The sequence below is a fragment of the Takifugu rubripes genome, chromosome 7 (assembly GCF_901000725.2).
Source record: "Takifugu rubripes chromosome 7, fTakRub1.2, whole genome shotgun sequence".
Classification (NCBI taxonomy): domain Eukaryota; kingdom Metazoa; phylum Chordata; class Actinopteri; order Tetraodontiformes; family Tetraodontidae; genus Takifugu; species Takifugu rubripes.
The window spans coordinates 11,258,457-11,278,686 of NC_042291.1; the positions used below are offsets into that span (position 1 = coordinate 11,258,457).

A 20,230-nucleotide genomic window follows, 5' to 3' on the forward strand; every position below is an offset into this window, starting at 1 on the left:
GCTCTGAAAGCACTTTGTGTGTTATATTAAACTCGTCACATGCTGATCTTTCTACAACCAACACAGCACACTGTTGTTTTGACTGGAGAGAGGCAGACTATGCATGTACGTGCGCGTGTGTGAAGGCGCATGCATGTGTGTGATAGAGGCGTGTGAAACTGTAAACCCGTGTCTACGGAGGAACCGTAGGACCCAACTTCTTGTTTTGACTGCCGACGGTGTTTGTGTCAGGCGGCTCATTGTTCTTAGAGAAGAATGTTTATTGTCAACTGCTGGAATTTTTTGAGGTTACAATTTTTATCTAAAAATGGAAATAACTGCTCAGAGAGCTGATTTGATCACGTCTGCCCGTCTTTAAATCAAGTTGAAATGTGTTCATATTTATGACAGCAGACACATTTCTCTTCTGGTTACCTGCTATTTCCACCACACACGTTTATTCTGGAGGCAGAATGTTCATCTGCCACTCAGAGACACTTCTGACATCGTTTGGGTTCAGATCGGAACTGAATTCTTGACAATTATTCCAACAACGACTCTTTCTCCAAGACCGTGCAGTAGTAAACAAGCACAACAGTGTTCTGTTCATAATCTCTGAGACAATCTGTTGTGTGTATAAACTGTGTTTGCCGTGACATTCTAGGCTAATTTAGTTTCTCGGGGGTTCTGTAGTGTAATGCCTTGTAATGACACACAATCTCATTTTGTCCGAGGAATCACATCAATCTTTTGGATTTACTATGGGGAGTGGGGACTCTCCTGGTGAGCGAGTGGGAAGGAGGCGCGTGCGCAGGGGTGTGCATACGTCTGTATGTCATGTATTTGTGCGTTTGTGTGTTAAGCAGTGGGGAAGAGGGAAATGGAATACTATGTTCAGACCAGTGGAGCTGAAAACGACCCATACGTTGGTTTGATAAACAGCAGGGAAGGCCACCATGGAACATAGCTAGGGGTGTGTGTGCTTCACTGACCGTGAGCGTGTCTGCATATAATCACATGCGTGTGTGTCGGCAACAAAATAGAAAAGAAAGTGGTAATACCGTCATGTTTTTGTGTGTGTGTGTTTATGTGTGTGTGTGTGTAATCTACAGAATCAAAAGAGAGACAGTGCAAGACAGTGCATCCACACATGCCAACGATCACACACAGTACATGATCAGAAACGTGTGTAAACACGGCTCACTCCTTTTGTTTTGGTTTCTTTTTCACATCGTGTATTTTCTTCTGCTCCGCTCAAAGAAGATGAGACCATTGACCACAGAGCCACAAAATGAAAGCACGGTCGGGCAGAGCAGCATGAAACTGATGTGGACAAATGATCTACATGAAATATCACACGTGCACCGGCCGTTGAGGCATTCGCCGTCGGTCTGGGTGACAGCGGACACGCCGTTTAATTTGACCACACACCATTTGCTGCAGGCTATTTTTCTGTGGCATCTGAGCTTAAAAAAAAAAGCTCTTCACTGGGGCCCCTGTTGAAGACTGAGGATTTCAAATCACAAAAGAACACAGAGGCCTGTTTCAATTTGCTTTTTACTTGCTAACGATTTCCTATCTCACCCCCCTTTTTACTTTGTCCCTCTCTAGACTCCCAAGTACACTTCTTAAAAAAAAAAAAAAAAAATGACTAAAAGGTTTAACAATAACGTGCGCCAACATGAATTAGTGGTTTGGCTATTGTTGATTTATTCCTTGCCCACCAAGGTTGCCGGTAACAAGAACAAAACACGATGAGTTTGACCGTTTTGGAAGCAGAAATCATTCAAGGAGGACTATGAAAAGAAGTTGTAAGGTATGCTAATAGAAGCGTTCTAAAGGATAGTAACTATGAGGTGTTGATGTTTGTGATTTAAGTGCTGGCAGGGAAGAAAGGTGTGTGACTTTTGTCAATAATGTGTGCTTCCTGTAAATCCTGACAATCACCACTGATGATAAACGCAGTAATTGCTATTAATCTATTAAGAAAAATGTTAAAGTTACAGTTAAACGCTGACCATCCTGATCTCTGAGAAAAAAGGAGAAGTAGATGATTATTATTACAATCCCACAGTGTATGTTTGGCTCTACAGTCATTATGAACTTTGCCTTGCCTGTTTTGAAGAGCCTATTGTAATACTGCTAAAGCTCTGTGGCTACATAGAGTCCTGAATATTGCATCTTTGTTTCAATGCTCAACATAAGTCAATGTAAATGTCAACAGTAGGGTCGATAAGGCCTGTTATTCTAACCGGTCGGTGTTGAAACGGATGGAGATTTGCGGCAGACGTCACAAAACCACAGGAGCAACTTATTCACTGGAGCCCGTCTTTCGAACACAAACATGCTCACAAAGGGTGTGAAGACACACAAAGACCCTTTCAACCGTGTGTGGCTAGTGCATGATTTTATAGCTTCCCTTAAGTGGAGAGCGGGTTAGCAAACATGCTTGTGAGCAACCCTTAGCTTTCGACAACACCGCAGGATAATCAGCAAACATGTGCTCAATATAGACCAAAAGTTAAAGCCATCTCTCCAGGTTGCTGCCAAGTGGAAGTTCAGTATCTTTGGGCCATGTTCATTAATGAGGGGACGAGTGACAGGTAGACGCAGTGTTTGTGGTGAAAATACAGCTGAGCAAGCAGAACTCTGAATGTACCCATCACAATGACTTCAACTCCAAATAAAATGTATTTTCAGCTTTAATTGAAGGGGCTATCGAAATTAGGATGTTTAGCTTTTGGAGTTTATGAGCAATTTTAAGACACATTTCATACATTTTCAGACCGCTGATTGACAGGCCATTTCTCCCATCAGCCTGCCGGACTGAAGGTGATGGACTACCACACTGTGTTGGGTTACTGGTTATATCACATCATCGTAACAATGATAGATATCAGGCCTGCTGAAATGTGACCATAATAGAGACCATGAGATGAGAGACACAATTAAATTAAATGAGCTGTAACTATTCAACAAATATCAATGGTTCACACAATCAGCAACAAATGATCACACAAGTTTAATGAGCCGTGCTGACTGAGTGGCTGTGGATTCCTTGTTTATGGCACTAAGCATCACAAGTTCACAAAAAAGGGCTTTCACATCACTCACGACACAGATGTAGGCATATACAAAGCCTAATCTGCGACCGTTAGTGCAGCCTAGGGCAAAACGCACACACTTGCATCTCGATAGCAAGCATCATAAATCTGGAACACAAAAGGAAGCATTAGAAAGACTGAGTGAAGGCTTTTTCTAGTCCGGAGCCCATGAAAACTGAACTTTGCCCTCAGGCTGATCTGTTTTCATTAAGAGGAATTATGAAGGAAAAAAAGGAACAATTCAAAACTAAATGCTATCTGGATAATAAACCAATTAAAGAACACATGTCCACCATGAGCTGCTGGAGTCAAAGGCAAAAATAAGCAGGGCGGAAAATCTGATTCATCTTGTATTGAAAAACATCCAGCAAAATGTTTCTTTCCAACTCTATTTCCTCTTCTCTGCTTCTTTCTTTATATGCTATGGTTCTGTTCCCCACTACTCCACTTGTCAGTTTAATATGTGACATTTTAATGGTCAAAGAGGGTTTCCATTTTAGTTTTCCAAATCAAACTTTGGAGGTTACTTATCTCAAAAGCCCTTTCAAATCAAAGAAAACAACCTCCTCTAAAACCTTAGCTCGAAGCTCCTATTGTGTCAAATTGATGTTCAAAAGCCTGTTAACATTTTTGATTTTCAAGGTCCCTGGAAGTAGAGAGTGATTATGTTGTTTTGACATCCTTTCAGGGTCAAAAATGCCTTGTGAACTGTTTTTTGAAGAAGAAAAAAAAAACATGGGCAGAATTTCTAAGCAGCAACTGTTGCGCACAAAGTGCATTTTCTAATTAAGTCTGAAGAACTGATCATCATGTACAAATCAAAACAGAAAAATGCACTCAAAACAACTGCAGCAAAATTCCAAGAAGGTAATCATGATAGATTGTATCAAATATTTAATATTCCCAATATATCCTTAATGGCCATTAGTCTCGTCTCACGTTTGCGTTATCGGCATATTATACTAGCAATAAAACCGATGTTTTGCACACCCTAACGATACTAACCATACGATGTATTGGTTTGTTCAGAAAATTGACTTGTTACAATTTGTGCATGTTCAGGAGGAACCTGACAGAGCTCTTTCAACACCAAAGCCAGAGGGCATCGTAACCCGAACTCAACTATGCTTAAATTATTTTCTAGGAAGCATAAAATTAACTTGATTAAAAAAAAAATAGGCCATTTAAATTTGAATTTAATGGGTGCAAATGAATTAATATGCAATGTAATGAAACTAATATTGTAAGTCAATTTGAACATGGAATTAATTTTTTTTATAGGCGGTCCCATGTGAAGCCCCCTGCTGGCCTGCTGTCAGGATCTGCACTAATAAAGTGAAGGGAGAGAGGAACAATGGTTGATCAAATCAGGCTAAACCAAACTGGGATATAAAAAGAAATGTCTGGAATTTGAAAATGTGAATAAAATGTGTTAAATATGGAATGGTATTATGCTAACGTGTCAGGCAGTGCTCAGCTAAAGGGATTTTGTATTCCAGCGTACACGCATTCATGGCTTTTTTTTCCATTTTGCACACTGGGTAATATGTTTATCCATCCATCTTTTTGAGGACTTCCACTCATCCAACCCTTAACAGTGTGATTACACACAACAAATTATGGTTTGAAATGACAGCGGGACAGTTACACCAGCAGCCACTGAGACGCTTCATTGTGCCTCTGACTTACACAAAGCTCTGTCTGTTTCTATTAAGCGCAGCCTATTTTCCTTAGCACGAACACAGGCAAGAAAATGATGACATCACTGACCAAATTGCAGAAAAGCACAAAATAAGTATGGATTTATGGCACCCTGAGTGTAATTTGGGGGAGATTTTTGAACAGCTGTATCACCTAAATCAAAATATCGGAGTAATCCTCAGGCCTCTAAAAAGAGTCGAGGCAAAAACAAGGGATTTGCTCGTCACCAGCTTAACCCTCGTGAAAAACAAAGCTCTCATCTGGATCAGATATAGACCCCCTGCTGGAGAGAGGCTGGATTTTCATCTGCACAAACACGGCACAGTTTTAATGTGATTAAAGGTTGAAGCAATGTGTCACATTTGATGATAGGAAGACTTTGATGGCACCAATAACCTTTGACCCTATAGGTGTACAAGGGGAAAAGAGTTTATAATAGCAAAAATAACCAGCTGTAACAGGCTAAACAAAAACTAGATGGTTTCAAGCCAGTGTGCAGAGTAATGCATAAAGAATATCACATTACAGCTAACAAGCATATAATGCTCAGAACTTAAATCTAAAGCTGCTTTCAATGGTGTAAACTTGTTTCTGATTATGAAATGTCACAGTGCCCTGGCCCTGACTTGTTTCTCTATTCATACATACACATACACATACACACATTAATTCACACAAATGCGGCACAGGCAGCCCAGACATCAGCCCAGACTGGACCAAAATTTGGATGATGATGCTCTTCCTGCTCCGATTAATCCCTCATTTAAATCCGATATCCCCCAAAATCAAGAGGAGAGCGCCTGCACCTGTTGTTGCTGCGCAAGCCAACAAACCGGGATTAAGGTGACGTCACAACAAAGCTGGGCCCGGTTAATGAACAACATTTCAGCTTTTTAGGGTCCTGTCATTACCCAGGTTATCTGATCCTGTATGTGACCATTCCACAGATTCCAGCTGCCCATGTGCTGTGGTTACATCATGTGAGCGTGCATGAGGCCTTGTTTTTGTGTCTATCCTACCCAGTGTTAATTGAGATGATTTCAATGAGAGGGTTCTTCCTGATCTTGGGCAGGTCCAGTCTGGCACCTCCAAGTCTCCGACCTCCATCTTTCTTCTGTCCCAATAGACGAACAGAGTGACCTGAAAGTGGAAGAAGAAATAACTTTATTAATATGATCTTTCATAATATCAGTTGCATGTTAAAATGAGTGTGCACCTGAAGGTATCAGCATGGGGGAAATACACAGCAAACATTTGCTGTTGTGGCTTAACTCAAGTTATAGGCAAGTTTTAACTAGATGAACTGAGTAAAACTTTAAAACACAAGAAATGTATTTTTTCAATTCAACTTTAATTAGAAATTGTTGGTTATTGTATCTACAGTGTTGAGGCGAATCTGCATAAAACCTCTCAGCATTTCAAAATAGTAATATAAGAAAAGTTTTATTGAAACCACTGCAGTCTACTAGATACAACCCCCCCGGCGTACATTATGCATTATATTTGCGTGTACTTTCACCTCCCTGTGCACTCTGCAATGTTCAGACCAAAGTTTGTGCTGAGACTTACAAAAGTCTAGTTGTTTTCATAACAGTGTGACAGAAAATGGTGCAAATCTACATATTTACAATCGTCTTGGGTTTAGAGCAGCAGGAAGTGAATCACAAATGAGCAAGACATACAGTCAACACATCCAACGCTCCGCATACACTGGTGTCATGCTATAACTGGGAATTACCCTTTTACATCACCGGGGGAAATATACAGGACTTCTCACCAAAGCCTTCTGCAACGATGTTCCTTTGAATTTTTAAAAAAGGCTGAGTTTGTCAGGAGTTGGAAGAGATAAGGACTGAAAATGTTTCAAACTCGAGCATTTGGCAGTTTAGTTTGTAGTTTTTTTTTAATATTAGGGGAGTTGTTGAAAGGTGCACCGATCACAACAGTTTAATTAATCTTTTCGATGTATTTGCGATCATATTTGTGGGAAAATAAACTACTACAAGCTAATAAACTAGATTTAAGGGTCAACTAGAAAAATAACTTACTCGCAGTGTGCGTGTACCAATTTGAACCATAAATCTATGCGTATATGAAAAGCTAGAAGGCTTTTAAGTCAAAACAATGGACACGACGTGGTGACAGAAAGCGCTTAAGAGGCATTGAGTGGAATACTAACTATAACCGATTCTTTAACTGATGACAGATAACCAATAACACAGTAAATAACTCACAATCATGGGAACAATCATTTTGAAAACATCTGTGGCTCCTTTCACACACATTAAGATGGTAATGTTGAACGCCCGTATGTGAACTCCTCTACTGCCAGTTGAAGCTGCACTGTGTTGCGAATTCAAGATGCAGCCGATGTCTTTAGGCAGAAGAAGCTGTTTGTAATGCAGTCAGCGTATACAGTATTTGGGGTATTTTGACATGTCAGGACCACTAAAGAACAACATTGAGAGAACATATAATTTTAAAAGTAACTGGCTCAATTTTTTTTTCCATGGCTGGAGTTTGAAAAAAATGTCCTGTTCTGTAAATACCATAGAGGCCAAAAACAGACGAGCAAAAATAACAAAATGTCCTGTCTTATTCTTTAAGACAACACAGAATCAGATCTAATTTCTAGGAGTTTGTTCAAATGCTAAGTGTGAAAAAAGCCCAAAATGAGCCAAAAATGGCCAGAAATTGACCACTCAAATCAACATAGCCAACTTCCTGTTGATTTAAGGTCAAGGTGTCAAGAGACCTTTTGTGCATCCTCCTATGACGCATGTGCCTGCCAAATTTTGTCCACCTACGATAAAAAAAATAAACAAGGTGGAGGGGGCATTGAAAAATTGGTACAACTGAACCATTTTTCCATGATAGGATGGGATACTTTCACATCTAACCACTAAGGAAAGGAAAAAATAAGGAGCAGGAACAGGGTCCTTGCTGGGCGTTGAGCTGCTCAGGACCTTAAATATAGTTTTGAAGCTCATCTAGAGTATAATGCCAAAAATGGTAAAGAAGAAAAACAGATGATTGAGGCCTGATAATAAAACACACGTGAGAGTTAAAGTGACAATGAGTAAAATATCCGCTACTCTCGGATCCAACAGCAAAACTTATTGATGATGCTCTGAATTGGATAAAATCAGCCAGAAACGGTGAATTTCTACATGAAATGGTTATTGTTTTTGACTTGGACTGTGCAATGTAAGGTAGGCATTATCCCTTCATGACCACTTCATTTGACAGAAACAAATGAAACTCTGCAGTTGCCTCCAAATCCAAGAGAGAGTGATGCGTTTCCGGCTAGAAGGTGTGTGAGATGGAGGCACTGAGGGATGGAATTGTCTTCCTGTTTTCATCCGCTTTACATGGGTCTCCTGGGAGGGTGGGCTCAGGGCAGAAAGCATGGCTATCAATTGGTAGATAAAAATGACAATCTGCCCCGGAGGAGGACAAAAAGCCAATCGGTGAGGCGTGACCGGTCATAATATCCCAGTACAAGCCAGGAAATTAGAAAAACTTCCCAGGTGGAAAACAGCTGGGACTTTAAACACATGCAGCCACGCTTTCTTATAGCTAGGTGTTTGTGTGATTGCCTTTTGACACGAAAAGTGGATTTAAAATTCATGCGTGCTCAAATAGTCTCTCCTGAGTAACCAGTACTCCATCTGTTGACAGATGGATCAATTCGGCCTTGCATTAATATTTCTTTGAACAGGCGAGATTCACCACAGCTTCAAATTTAAACAATCAAACCCTTTAATTAAACACTGAATTCCAATTAAATGTCCACTCGTGTTTACTCGTTTGGTGAGGGTGCACACTGTCACAACAGTGCAGGTTCTCATTACTGCAGAATTGTTCTGACTGTACAGTAGCGCTGATAAAAACTAAACGTTCCAGCTTTAAAATGGTCTTAGAGTCAAATCTGTCTCCACGTCTGCTAAATTAATTCAGGCTAAAAACAAAAAGGTCTGAATTTACTTCTAAAACTTCATCTCTTCTGAAATATTGTTTACAATAATTCTTTTTTCCTCTTGTATGGAAAAAAATAAATACCTAATCGCATGCAGCAATTTGTCAGCAGGAAGCAATTAAGAGCCTGATGTTAGGTTCCCAGATGTTTTTTCCAAATTAAAAGATTTTCCCTTTGTACTATAAAATCATGGTAATCATTTGCTTGCTTCTAAAAGACCCCATCAATGTGATTGCTAACAACTACTCAAGAAATAATCTCACTATCAGCATGAAATTACACTGGTACTCAGAGCCAAATTCAATTTCAGAGTCTAGGGAGGGAATGGGAAGGAAAAGATAAAATAGTTCCTTTGAATAGTGGAGCAAATCTGATATATGCTGCCGTATTCATCTTCATTTCTGTGCTTTAAAGATCAACTGCTCAACAAGGTTATGCAGCATCCTGTACCTCCTGGGTGTCTCTTTATCTCCTGTGTTTTCTTTTCCAATCTTATTCTTCGACCCACTCAGAACTATGCACAGCCCATTTTAAGATTCTAAGAAAAAATGGGAGGCAAGAATGGATGGATGGATGGATGGGTGGATGGATGGGTGGATGGATGATTGAAAAAAATCATCTAAAATGAAAGATGTAAGGGATAGTGAGATGGATGTTCGGATCAAAGGTGGGGAGCGGCAATTTTGACCTGCTGACCTGTATCACATGTCTCATAAGTGGTGGGCCAAGATTTGGCTCTCTGGATTGATTGAGAAAAAGCAGAATGGGGGTGCACTAGAATCTGGGGACAAAGATGTGGAGTAAAAATACAAGGGGTAAAATCTGTCTTTCATCATCTAGACATAACATGTTATTAGAACAAGTTATTCTTCAAAAAAATGGCCAGTCAGTAAATATTTTACTTTTAAAGCAAACAGCACTGTCATTCTTAAGCGCCCTCTGATGCAAGCATTTTAAAAAGGTGTTTTTGTTCTTGATGATTCCTTCTCTGAACAGCTATTGTCACTTCAAGGTGGAGGTCACCGTCTCCCAGAGACAACAGATTCTAGAATAAATATGTAGGCATCTCCTTGGACACACTTCATTTCCACGTCCTCCAGGTCCTGAAACTTTGGAGGCCTTTTGCTTTTTAAAAAAGATAAAGCAAAACGGTTTGTTTATCTTAGAGAAATAAGCATCGCGGGGTTATATTGATGTCATATACCTTTTGATCTCTAGCTAAGTAGATACATTAGCCTTCATAACCTTCAGTGCTGCCTTTTTCCACACGTACACACTAAATCTACACAATCTCTGAGAAGATCTAAAAAAATATATACATTGTGAACAAGCATCAACCAGGGCTGTTATCTCAGTGGGAAAGCATCAATAATAAGAGTCCAACAAAGATACAAAGGCCTCCTCCAGAGAGAATGAGATGTGCTATTTATGTATTAATGGGGAAAATATCACATGTCACAAGAGAAATGTGTTCTCTAGGCTTGTGTTGTGATTTTTAGAGCTGTTGTTGATCATAATTTACTTAAACTATTATAACATTTGTTTAAGCAATCAAATACAATACAATCCCAAAGGAAAAAGAATCAAGACCGCAGCCATGACAAACACTTCACAAATCATCAACACAGTGTCAACGGGCAGAGGACTGTAATGTGTGATCTACAATCATTAAGTATGTGCAAGCTCAGCAGCTCCACCAGAGGTGAAAGACGTAACCTGCCATTTACAGCAGGTAGTAACTTCAGCTTTATGTTCCGGCAGTGGCGCTGATTAAACACAGTTGCTGAACATACTAAACATACCTGTAGAGTAACCATTTTTAATGAAGATGGAACCAAAACGGACTGTTTGAAATCTAAAGAACGGAACTTTTGAATAGGGGAAGCAAAAGGTTCTGGAAGCAATTTTAGTGCAGGAAAGAAGTGTGTCTTTTAGTGGCCCGTTTGAGTATCTCAGTAGCCATTACCAGAGGTAAATCTCCCAGTTTAGAGGGTTTATGCCCATTTCTCTGCACTGAAGTAACAGCTCTCAGTTTATATGAGCTCATAAAGAACTCTAATGATGGTGGAGAACTTAGGTTCTATGGAGGGGCTGAAGGATGGAGCATAAAAGAGAGGGTAAAAAGGCAGGAGGGAACAAACGGGGGAGTGGGAGGTGGAAGGAAGGGAGGAATGAGATCAAAAGATGAGACGGGGGAAAACAGGGAAAGATTGAGCAAATCGTTGATGTTAATAAAAGTCTTGATGCATCTGTGTGTGTGTGTGTGTGTGTGACAGCATCAGTTCAGCTGTCCTTCATTAGACTGAAGCAAACTACTGTAGTGTCTGTTTCTCTCTCTCACACACACACACACACACACACGAGTAAATCAAATCTGTCCTTTATTAGAAAGCAGCTGGTGGTTTGTGACAGCGTGACTGGACTTTTACACTGGACTATAAACTCTGTCTGACCTTCATTAAAACAGTTGAGTGAAGTGGTTCACTAGCAGTTTGAATGGATGACCTAATCACTGTCTTCCTCGTCTGTCTCACTGTCAGTGTCTCAGACACACAAGACCACTTCCTAGAACAACATTCCCAGGCACTCAGAAAACACATACTGGATACTCTGAAACCAAAAGTTGGAATTGTTCTATCTTCTCATAAATTGGTCATGAAATGTGATTTACTCTAGATAAAGTGCACATCCTCTCAATGCTTTGTCCAGGCCAATCATGTCAGAATTGCTAGCTCTTTCCAATGTATCCATGTTACATGGTATTGTCATATCTTCAGTTTTCCTGAATTTAAATAAAGTTTAAAAAAATACAAGCGATGCCACCCGGAAGCTCCGATACTCCTGGAGCTGATCTGGTACCAACAGTGGTTGGCAATTGCAGAATGCAAACTCCAAAAAATGAACATTGCGAGAGGTGGTAGGAAGATTACTTCATTTTAGGCTTCCCACCAGTTGGACTGGCCGATTCTACATGTTGTGCAATTTGTGTGATCATCCATAATGTCTAAAATTCACCGGTCTGATCAATGGCGTCATTGTTGTCATTGATGCTGCAGCATTCCTGTGTTTCATCTGTGTTTGATTTACTCCCCAGAAGTTTCACTTTGTTTATTTGCTTTAAACAAACTAAGCAAAATAGATACATCTCACTGGTTTAAATGTTGGAGTTTTTGTGACGCTTTTTTTAAGATCTGTTCCTATGTGACGGACAATGAAGTCTTTTAAATGTTGAATATGTCATATACAAACAACACTAAGTTAACTTGTTGCATCCATTATTTATGTCTCAATTCATTTTTGTTTTTCCTGACTGAACTTCGAACTTTATATCTGGACAGTCCTGAATGACCTCTGGAGGTCAATGAGGTTTAACCTTTTCAACTGAGTTCATTTGGGGCAAAAATTGTCAAACATTGGCAAAAAAGGCTTAAGAATATTTTTGATCCTCAGTAAACAGTTCACAAATGCGATAACAGTACAAGTTATTTAAATATACATATTGCTCCTTCATGTGATCAGGTAGCAGTTTACTAACCTTAACTCCCTATTTGGTGGTCGGACCCAATCATGTTCGTTTATTAGGAGTAAGATGATGCTCACCTAAAATACATTTTTTGAACTTTTTACCTCTAAAAAAATTATGGATCATCTAACATAACCAGAATTGTTGCATGTACTTTGATTATAACCCCCTAATCCTCATGATATCAAATCTGGCATCAGACCCTTGATAATTATTTAAGTGGCTTGAAGAGCGCAATAGTTGCTATCCTGTAAATATTTTAAAAATGGGAGCTGGCGTGGTGACTTCTCTGGTCAACATCAGCGACACACCAAAAGAAAGTGAATTGCTGACATGCTGTGAGATGACGGTTATTCCGAGCTGTGCATGAGGTGAGGAAAAAAGCTGCTTTTTCAAAAGCTGCTACAAAACTCAACATTTTGAAATTGTATTCAACCCTTCAGTAAATCTGAGGTTTCTGTTGTATTTCCTGCTAAGGGGTTGGGAAGTAAGCTGTGAAGGCTCCATCTACTGTGCACAAGTTCCCAAACATGAAGGAATTTTTATTTTATTTTTTTTCCAGAATATTTTCACAGTGCATCTTCATTACACACATTTTTCCTCCTGGAAAAAACTCAAACATTTTTTTTCTTAAATGTTCCTTTTAGATTTTTAATTCCCTTTAGGGGCTGCTTATTACTTTTAGTTTTAAAATATACTTTTTGCTTGGAAAAGAAATTAAACTCACTCTGAAGCCCATTTCTGACTGAAAGGCCCAATATATTCATTTTCTAGCAGTGTGTGGAAATACCTTTCACAGCCTCATCCACAACCTCCACCACCCGATCAATCTGCTGGACCTGAAAAAGACAAGATGGCAAAAACTAAAAATGGCAGAAAGGATGTTTAAAGTACAACAGATAAATAGGAAGTGATTATGTCAGTCTGCAGGTTTACATAATGCTAATACACATAAATCCTAAAGGCACATATTGTAGTTGATGTCTAAGTGGATTAAAACACTGAAAACATAAAAAGCTTCTATACATATAAATCCTATATCCCAAGAGGGTTGGTGTGCGTGCCACTGGTATTTACAATATTGCTTACCCACTGTAATCCTATGAATACCTGGCCAACAGTGTGCATACGCATGATGTGTCTCAGATACATGATATGACATGTCTGTATCAAAGGGAGGAACAACCATATCCTCGCGTGACTCTGTGTGTACCATAAACACAAAACAGTCTTTGAGGTCCCAGCTGCTCCAGACACAAAAAACGCACAATAGAAATGCACAAAAACCAGCGCAGGCAGGTTAGCAAAACAATGAATATGAGAGGAATCGCATTTTCTTAACTACACCCGTGATCTAGCCGTTAGCACCATCACTACATACAGTCAGCACCGGCTATTTGCATCTACTTTGCATAACCCACCAACTGTCACCGGCCTCATGCAGTTGATTGTAACTACCAAAGATATATGGTGAGGGGGTTTGCAAGAGACCATCAGCATGTGTATGTTCGTGTGTGTGTGCCTGAGTAAATCAATGCATAATCCAATCTACTCATGAAAATGAAAGGACTGACAGTGGTAAACTTCGCAGATGTTTCCGACTCCCCCTGAAGGCCATTTCATGTAGAAACCTGTTTATCCGGATGTAATTATATTACATATACATGTTATTTAATCGGAACATAATTACGTTACATGTGGCGTAAATCGAGTTATATTATTTATGGCTGTGGATATTTTATGAAAGGTTTAAACCAAAATCCAGCCGCTGCTTAAAGACGATGGCACTAATCAAGATTGGGTACAAAAATGGTTCATTCATCTTCATTTTCAAACAGGAGGTCTGTTTTTGTTTAGGCCAATTAATTTACCATGATGTGGAATTAAGATTAAGGTTCACCATGGTAACCTAGACTGGAAAGCACACTTGAGCATGGAGCGTACAAAAGAATGGAAATAGAAACAAACTTGATATTGAAAAAGAAAGAGGCCAGTGGCCAAAGAACTTCAGCCATAAATGGTAAGAAGGCTACATTATATAGCTGTGTAATTATACAGGGTTATATAGAGCTCTCTAAAAGCTTTTTATGGCACTGTCCTGTTTTTCATTTATTTTCTTACATGTAGGCCTTGCTTCTCACATATTCTACATACACTTTTGTCCGCTTTTAACCCCCCGCCCCCACCAAATACTTTTCTGCCTTTTTCGATTGGAAAGGCTTTCTAGTTTCCATCAAGTAGTGCTGGTTGATTCTCACAAGGAGGTCTATTGATCCACTGAGCCGCAGGGAGGCCAAAATAGAATAAGAAACAGCAGACTGGCAGCCAGGTGAATGACGGGTCAAACTGTCAATATGAAACACACACTCTTTTTGTGTCTGTGTGTTATACATGTGTGTGTAAGGTAACACACCCCGATGATGCTGAGTCCTTTGAGGTAGTCCATTCTGGGCTGAGCTTGGGGAACGCAACCTGCTACGACCACTTTCTTCTGCTGTTCCTGGGCTTTTCTGTGAAAACCAAAACCAAAATATAGTGAATATCCAATTATAACAGAGAGCCAACTGATATTACAAGATATTCATTCATTAACGCATTCATTATACAGTAATGAATGATTCAATAATTATCTGTATTAAATTTCAAATATCTAGTACCTAATTATATCTGAAATATGTTGTTTATTGGTTACCTTACCGAGAGGTATGTGCCTGTAACATTAAAACACTTAAACATGGCCTGACAGTCAATTATTTTCTAATTATTCGATGTAATGAAATGCAGCATTAACTCAACCCAATATTAAAATAATTTATCCCTTTTGTGTGTGCGCGTGTGTGTGTGCGTGCGCGAACATGTGCTCGTGTGTTTAGATCTGTGTACACGCCTTTATGTCACTTCCAGTTAGTGACAGTGAGATTTAAGACAGTGTGTGTGTGTGTGTGTGTGTGTGTGTGTGACAAAAGCTTTTGGAAGAGCTGCCCAGTCTCTGGCATGAATCTTTAATAATGAAGTCTCCTGACAGCTGGAGCAAGTGAAGGAGGGAGGGTGGACAAAGGGAGGTGCATGTATGTTATGGAGGAACTGTGGATTTGGGGAGGCAGCGAAGGCCGATGGAACTGGATGAAACCTGTCAGTTGTGGTTTGATTCAGACGGTGTTGTGCACTCTTTAGAAGAGGAGGAGGGATGGAAAGAGAAGACGGACGTTAAAGTTAACAACTAGACTCAAAGGTGATTTGGTGAATGTGAGCATCAGAGGATTAAAGCTAAAATTGGTAAGATTTGGAGGAATTGAGGGCAAAGAATGAAAGACAAAAATGAAAATTGTAAGACTGACTGATGGATTTTTATTTTTTTTTTGCTCAAATAATCCATAAATCAACCAAGGGTACCGTTAGGCATATGTTAACTTTACACGTGTACGCTGATGACTGAGTGGAATTGCTGTCCGCATAAAGTAGCTTGTTCTTCCCACATGGTTCCCCATGAAGGACTTAAATTGGCATCACAGCACACACAGACTCACACGCACACAGTAGGGGTGCGTCTGCATAATTCACGCCGCCTCCTGCCAAAATGCACCAAACGTTCTTTTAATGTGCTACTCGCTCCCCGCCCACGCACTCAGAGTCATAGCTGACACTGAGAGTAAGCAGACAGCGCCTGAGCCGTCGCCTCAGGGCCCCAGGGGGAAACGGGCCAATCGTATTGCACACAGTTCGTGGATGGGATAAGATGGAAAGGGATTATGCAGCGCGGTTGCCTTGGTGATACTTTTGAGCTTGACTGAGCGCTTGCTGCCACTGACCCAGACCAGAGCAGATGCCCCATGAGATCAGAGGACATTGTGTGCTGATGTGTGGTGCGCACGTGAGTGTGCCCACACACGTTTCCTTTGCTTCCTTGGCACCTTGCCCTAAATCTCGGCGGGCTGCTGTCGGCTCTGGGCTGCTGCCCTTCGTAGCCTCCAGACCACACACGCACCCACGCGCAGTGTCCGAACACCCACGCGCTCTGAACAGTCTCTACGCGCACGGAACTGTGCACGGCAGAGTCAAAAGCCAACAGTAGCCTATGCATACATGCATGACCCGGGTGATACAAATGCATTGTGGTGAGGGTTGTCCTGTACATTCTGGTTTTTAACAGCTGAGTAGACACAGTGAATCAGTCAAATTAAACCAGACTAAATGTCCAACTGAATTGATCAGGTCATCCCTGAGAAGCCCCCTTTCTGCAAATATGACGTTAAAATAACTCTAGGCATTAAGACGACCCATACTGGGTGACCCATATAACGGCCTCTTTAACTTTAGTGCTTCAAAACTTGACGGGAATCAAAAATATGCTGCATTGCAAATTCCAAAAATAACAGCCAGCATAATTAGAGCATAATTTGAATGTTATTGAACAAACCTCCCAATGATAGTTTTTGCTTAAAAAAAACTTTAAATTCACTGTTCCAAATTTTGATGCCCAGCAGTTTCAAAACATTTTTAGGTGGGGTCATATTTATTGAAATCAAAAGCTATTTCAATCAAAAATATCTTAACAGGTCAAGATGTTTAAGATGTTTAACATCGGACCCCTCATTTGGTTGCAGCTTCACAATTCTTGCATCGCTGGAGTTTTTGGCCAGTTGTGCTTGAAGTTCTGCAGGAGGTCAGAATAACCTAGAGTTGCTGTCTGGACATGAACTGCCTCCCACCCTCATAGATTCTTTGCTTGAGGATGCTCCAAGGTCCATGTTCTCCATAGGGTTGAGGTCAGAGGAGGATGGGGTACAGCATGATTTTTATGATGCCCATAGCAGCCAGTGATGCAGATGTATTCCTCGCAGGATGTGACGGTTCATTGCCGGGAATGGTGTTTTTGGGTAGGAAAGCACGGTCCTTTTTGTACCATGGGAGAAAGTGGTCAGTCAGAAAATCCAAATATATCGAGGGTCATTTTCACACCATCAGAGAACAGCCAGCTCTCTCTCCATGAATCAGCCCTAAGCATGACTTCACCAGCTCCTTGCTGACGCTGCAGCCTTGTTAGAAAGAAGGTTTAGGCATGGCTGCAATCCTTTGGCGGATCCTACACCTTGATGTTCACAGGACTCACAGGTGTGTTCACAGGTACCAGCAATAAGAAATATCCATTGGATTATTGTTATGGCATTTTAGCAGCTGCTCTCTTAATCCCTCTTAAATTGATGTAAAAAAACTATATATACAGAGGTGATTGGTGAAAGAATTGTGAAGCTGCTATCAAATAAGGGGTTTGATGTTAAAACATAACTTGAGCTGTTAAAATGTGTTTTGATTGAAATAGCTCTTTCAGTAAATATTTCCTAATGCTACAAATTTGATAAATGACTATTTTTTTGTTTTTTTGTGCTGCACATGACAACCTGGAAGGTGAATAGAAATGAAGGGCCGGCCAGGAGCCTAGTGTCCATGTGTCTCCTCTCAGTGATTGTTCCAACTGCTAAACACCCTCAGCCCTCTACAGATACCAATGCAGGGAGGTAAATACACACAGAGAAACAGACACACACACAGACACAGTTAGCCTCTCTCGGTCTCCTTCTGTATCCTCTCAACTGCTCTCCGACAGTTTTCTGGCTGAGTTGACAGTGAGCCAGCCAATCAGTACACCCCTGACCTCTCCGCATTAGCATAAGCAGCAAGGGCCAAGGTTAAGTACCCATGAAGCCTTGGTAATTAAGATGTGAACTGGTGTGCAAGCAAGTGTGTGTGAGTGTGATAAAGCCACTGAAAGAGATAAGATGCATTTAATCTTCCACTTCAGATATTTTCCACTTCTATAAACTTTAGCTACTTACAAAATGTAGTTTTAATGTTCTTGATTTAGATCAACAATAGTGTTTCCCACATATTAACATTTATTTTGCCTTGTATTCTATTTTAAATATATTCCCAAAGTGGACAAATATACAGAGAATAAAATCTCAGCGCGAAAGGGTTCATTGGCAAAGTTTTGCAGCAAAATAATGAAAAAAATGCAAGCAGTATAAATAAAACAGCGATAACACTGGGCCTGTGGGATGGGACTGCAAACAAAGTTAACAAAAATGAAAGCTGTTAACACACGAGCACAGGGACACGTGGCTGTGAGGGGGGAGAAGAGACAGAACAGAATAGAAATGATTGACAGGGATGTTAAACTTCTTTAAAAACATGCAAAAATAAGACAAAGAAAAGTGTCAGTGTGGGAGAACTGATAGTGGTGCAGCTTTAACTTCATTTGGTTTTGACTAATTAATCCAATCATTTTAAACTCTTATATAAAGACAAAGATATCACAATATCATTTATTAAAAAAATGAATTATGCACTTTCTGCATGATGCAAAAGGATCAACATGAATACTAAATCACTATAAAAGATAAATAAATGCTGTATACACTTGTGTTATATAATTGATGGGCCAGATAATAGAACATTAATCTATTTATCAGGTGGATCTTGCAGATTGTTGATACCAGTGCAGATATAAATTCTAAAAACATGCATTTTAATTGCCCACCCCTAGTATTGATTTTTTTAGGGCTTTAATTCTTGTAAAAAATAAATTATAGTTCCTTCAAGTTGTCTAGTTTTTGACCAGTGTGGTTAATAAAGTCATCCATGTCACACTTTAAAAAAAAAAAAAAGATATAAGCGATCTTTTGACCAATCAATACACATTTATTATGGCGAGTTTATGAGTAGCTGACATGGCCTTTGAGTATGTTAGAGGTAGGACGCAGCTCACGGGTCATCAAGGGTCAGTAAAGGGAAAATGCAGGGGGTCCGGATTATTGCTTTAAAAAAATGCACGCTACACTTGCTGCTGCTGTGAAATGGATGACAGCTGCCTTGTAAAAATGAGAAAATATGTGATAAATATTGCATTACTGAAAATGAGTGGTACTGCCTGGTTCAGTGGTTTATAATATAGAAAAGGCAAAACACATGTGAGCCACTGCAGGGGGAACACAGATGGTAGGGACAATCAGGAGAGGATGATGCATCCTGGAGTGGAGAACTAAGAGGTGTCTGTGTCTCTATACACACACAATTCCCAAGGAAAGTAAACAAAACTTCAAAAATATGTTATATGAATTATATGTGCCCATGCACAAATGCTGCTGTGTGTTATTGTGATGCTGGTTATTTTAAAACCAACAGGTCAGGTCACCAGTCACAGGGGGGCATTTATCATTCAGGGCCACAACCACTCCCCTCTGTGCAAATCAATCTGAAAACATCCCAGCATGATTGCATATACCACGTGCACACTGTCGTTAAGTGTGTCCGTGCGTCGTGTGCACAGGCTTTGGTCTGGAGTGCACACAGGAGGGAAATGCTCGCCATCCTGACAGAGGTGAAATGACATTCATGGCTGAATGGATCCACACAAAATTAGTCCAAGCATAAACAATCATGATTGGTTTCAAGGTCATAAATTATTACAGCCAAGAGTTTGGAAAAGTGGAGCAGCACATGCCAAGTGACCTGGAATCCATCAACAATTTCTGAAAATACTCTCTTTATTTACAGGGAGATGGCAGATACAACACCAACATTGGTAAGTGTTAAATATCCCCAGAAAATGCAGCAAGATGTAGAAATGTGTCCAGCGTACATTTATATCAACAGCATTTTCTTTTTCCTTTTCAAAGAAAAATGCATTCAGTGCATCCTTGGGTACTGTACATTCTGCGTCACACTGCATATCCTACAGTTCCATTTATTTACAGCCACTTCTGGATGAATTTGTGAAGTAAATGGAATATGTCCGGGCATATGAACTCGGTCATTTTTATTCAGGGATATTACTTTTCACAAGTGTGTGGATCATCACAACTGAAAGACACATGAAACCAACCAACCAACCATCAGAATGAAACGTCCACCACAGCAAATGTATCGTAAGGATAAGGATATATT

The 20,230-nt window shown here is 40.1% G+C and overlaps 1 protein-coding gene across 3 annotated transcripts in view; it reads right to left on the reverse strand.

The window, feature by feature from the left end:
* The window catches only part of cdkal1 (CDK5 regulatory subunit associated protein 1-like 1), a 137,564-nt gene that overhangs the window by 88,758 nt on the left and 28,576 nt on the right, over positions 1-20,230 (reverse strand). For all 3 annotated transcript variants that reach the window (XM_029838346.1, XM_011605473.2, XM_011605474.2), the window contains 3 exons: positions 14,700-14,796; positions 13,077-13,125; positions 5,804-5,924 (listed from right to left, as the gene is read on the reverse strand). In XM_029838346.1, coding sequence (XP_029694206.1) covers positions 5,804-5,924; positions 13,077-13,125; positions 14,700-14,796 — 267 coding nt within the window. The remainder of the gene's footprint in view (positions 1-5,803; positions 5,925-13,076; positions 13,126-14,699; positions 14,797-20,230) is intronic.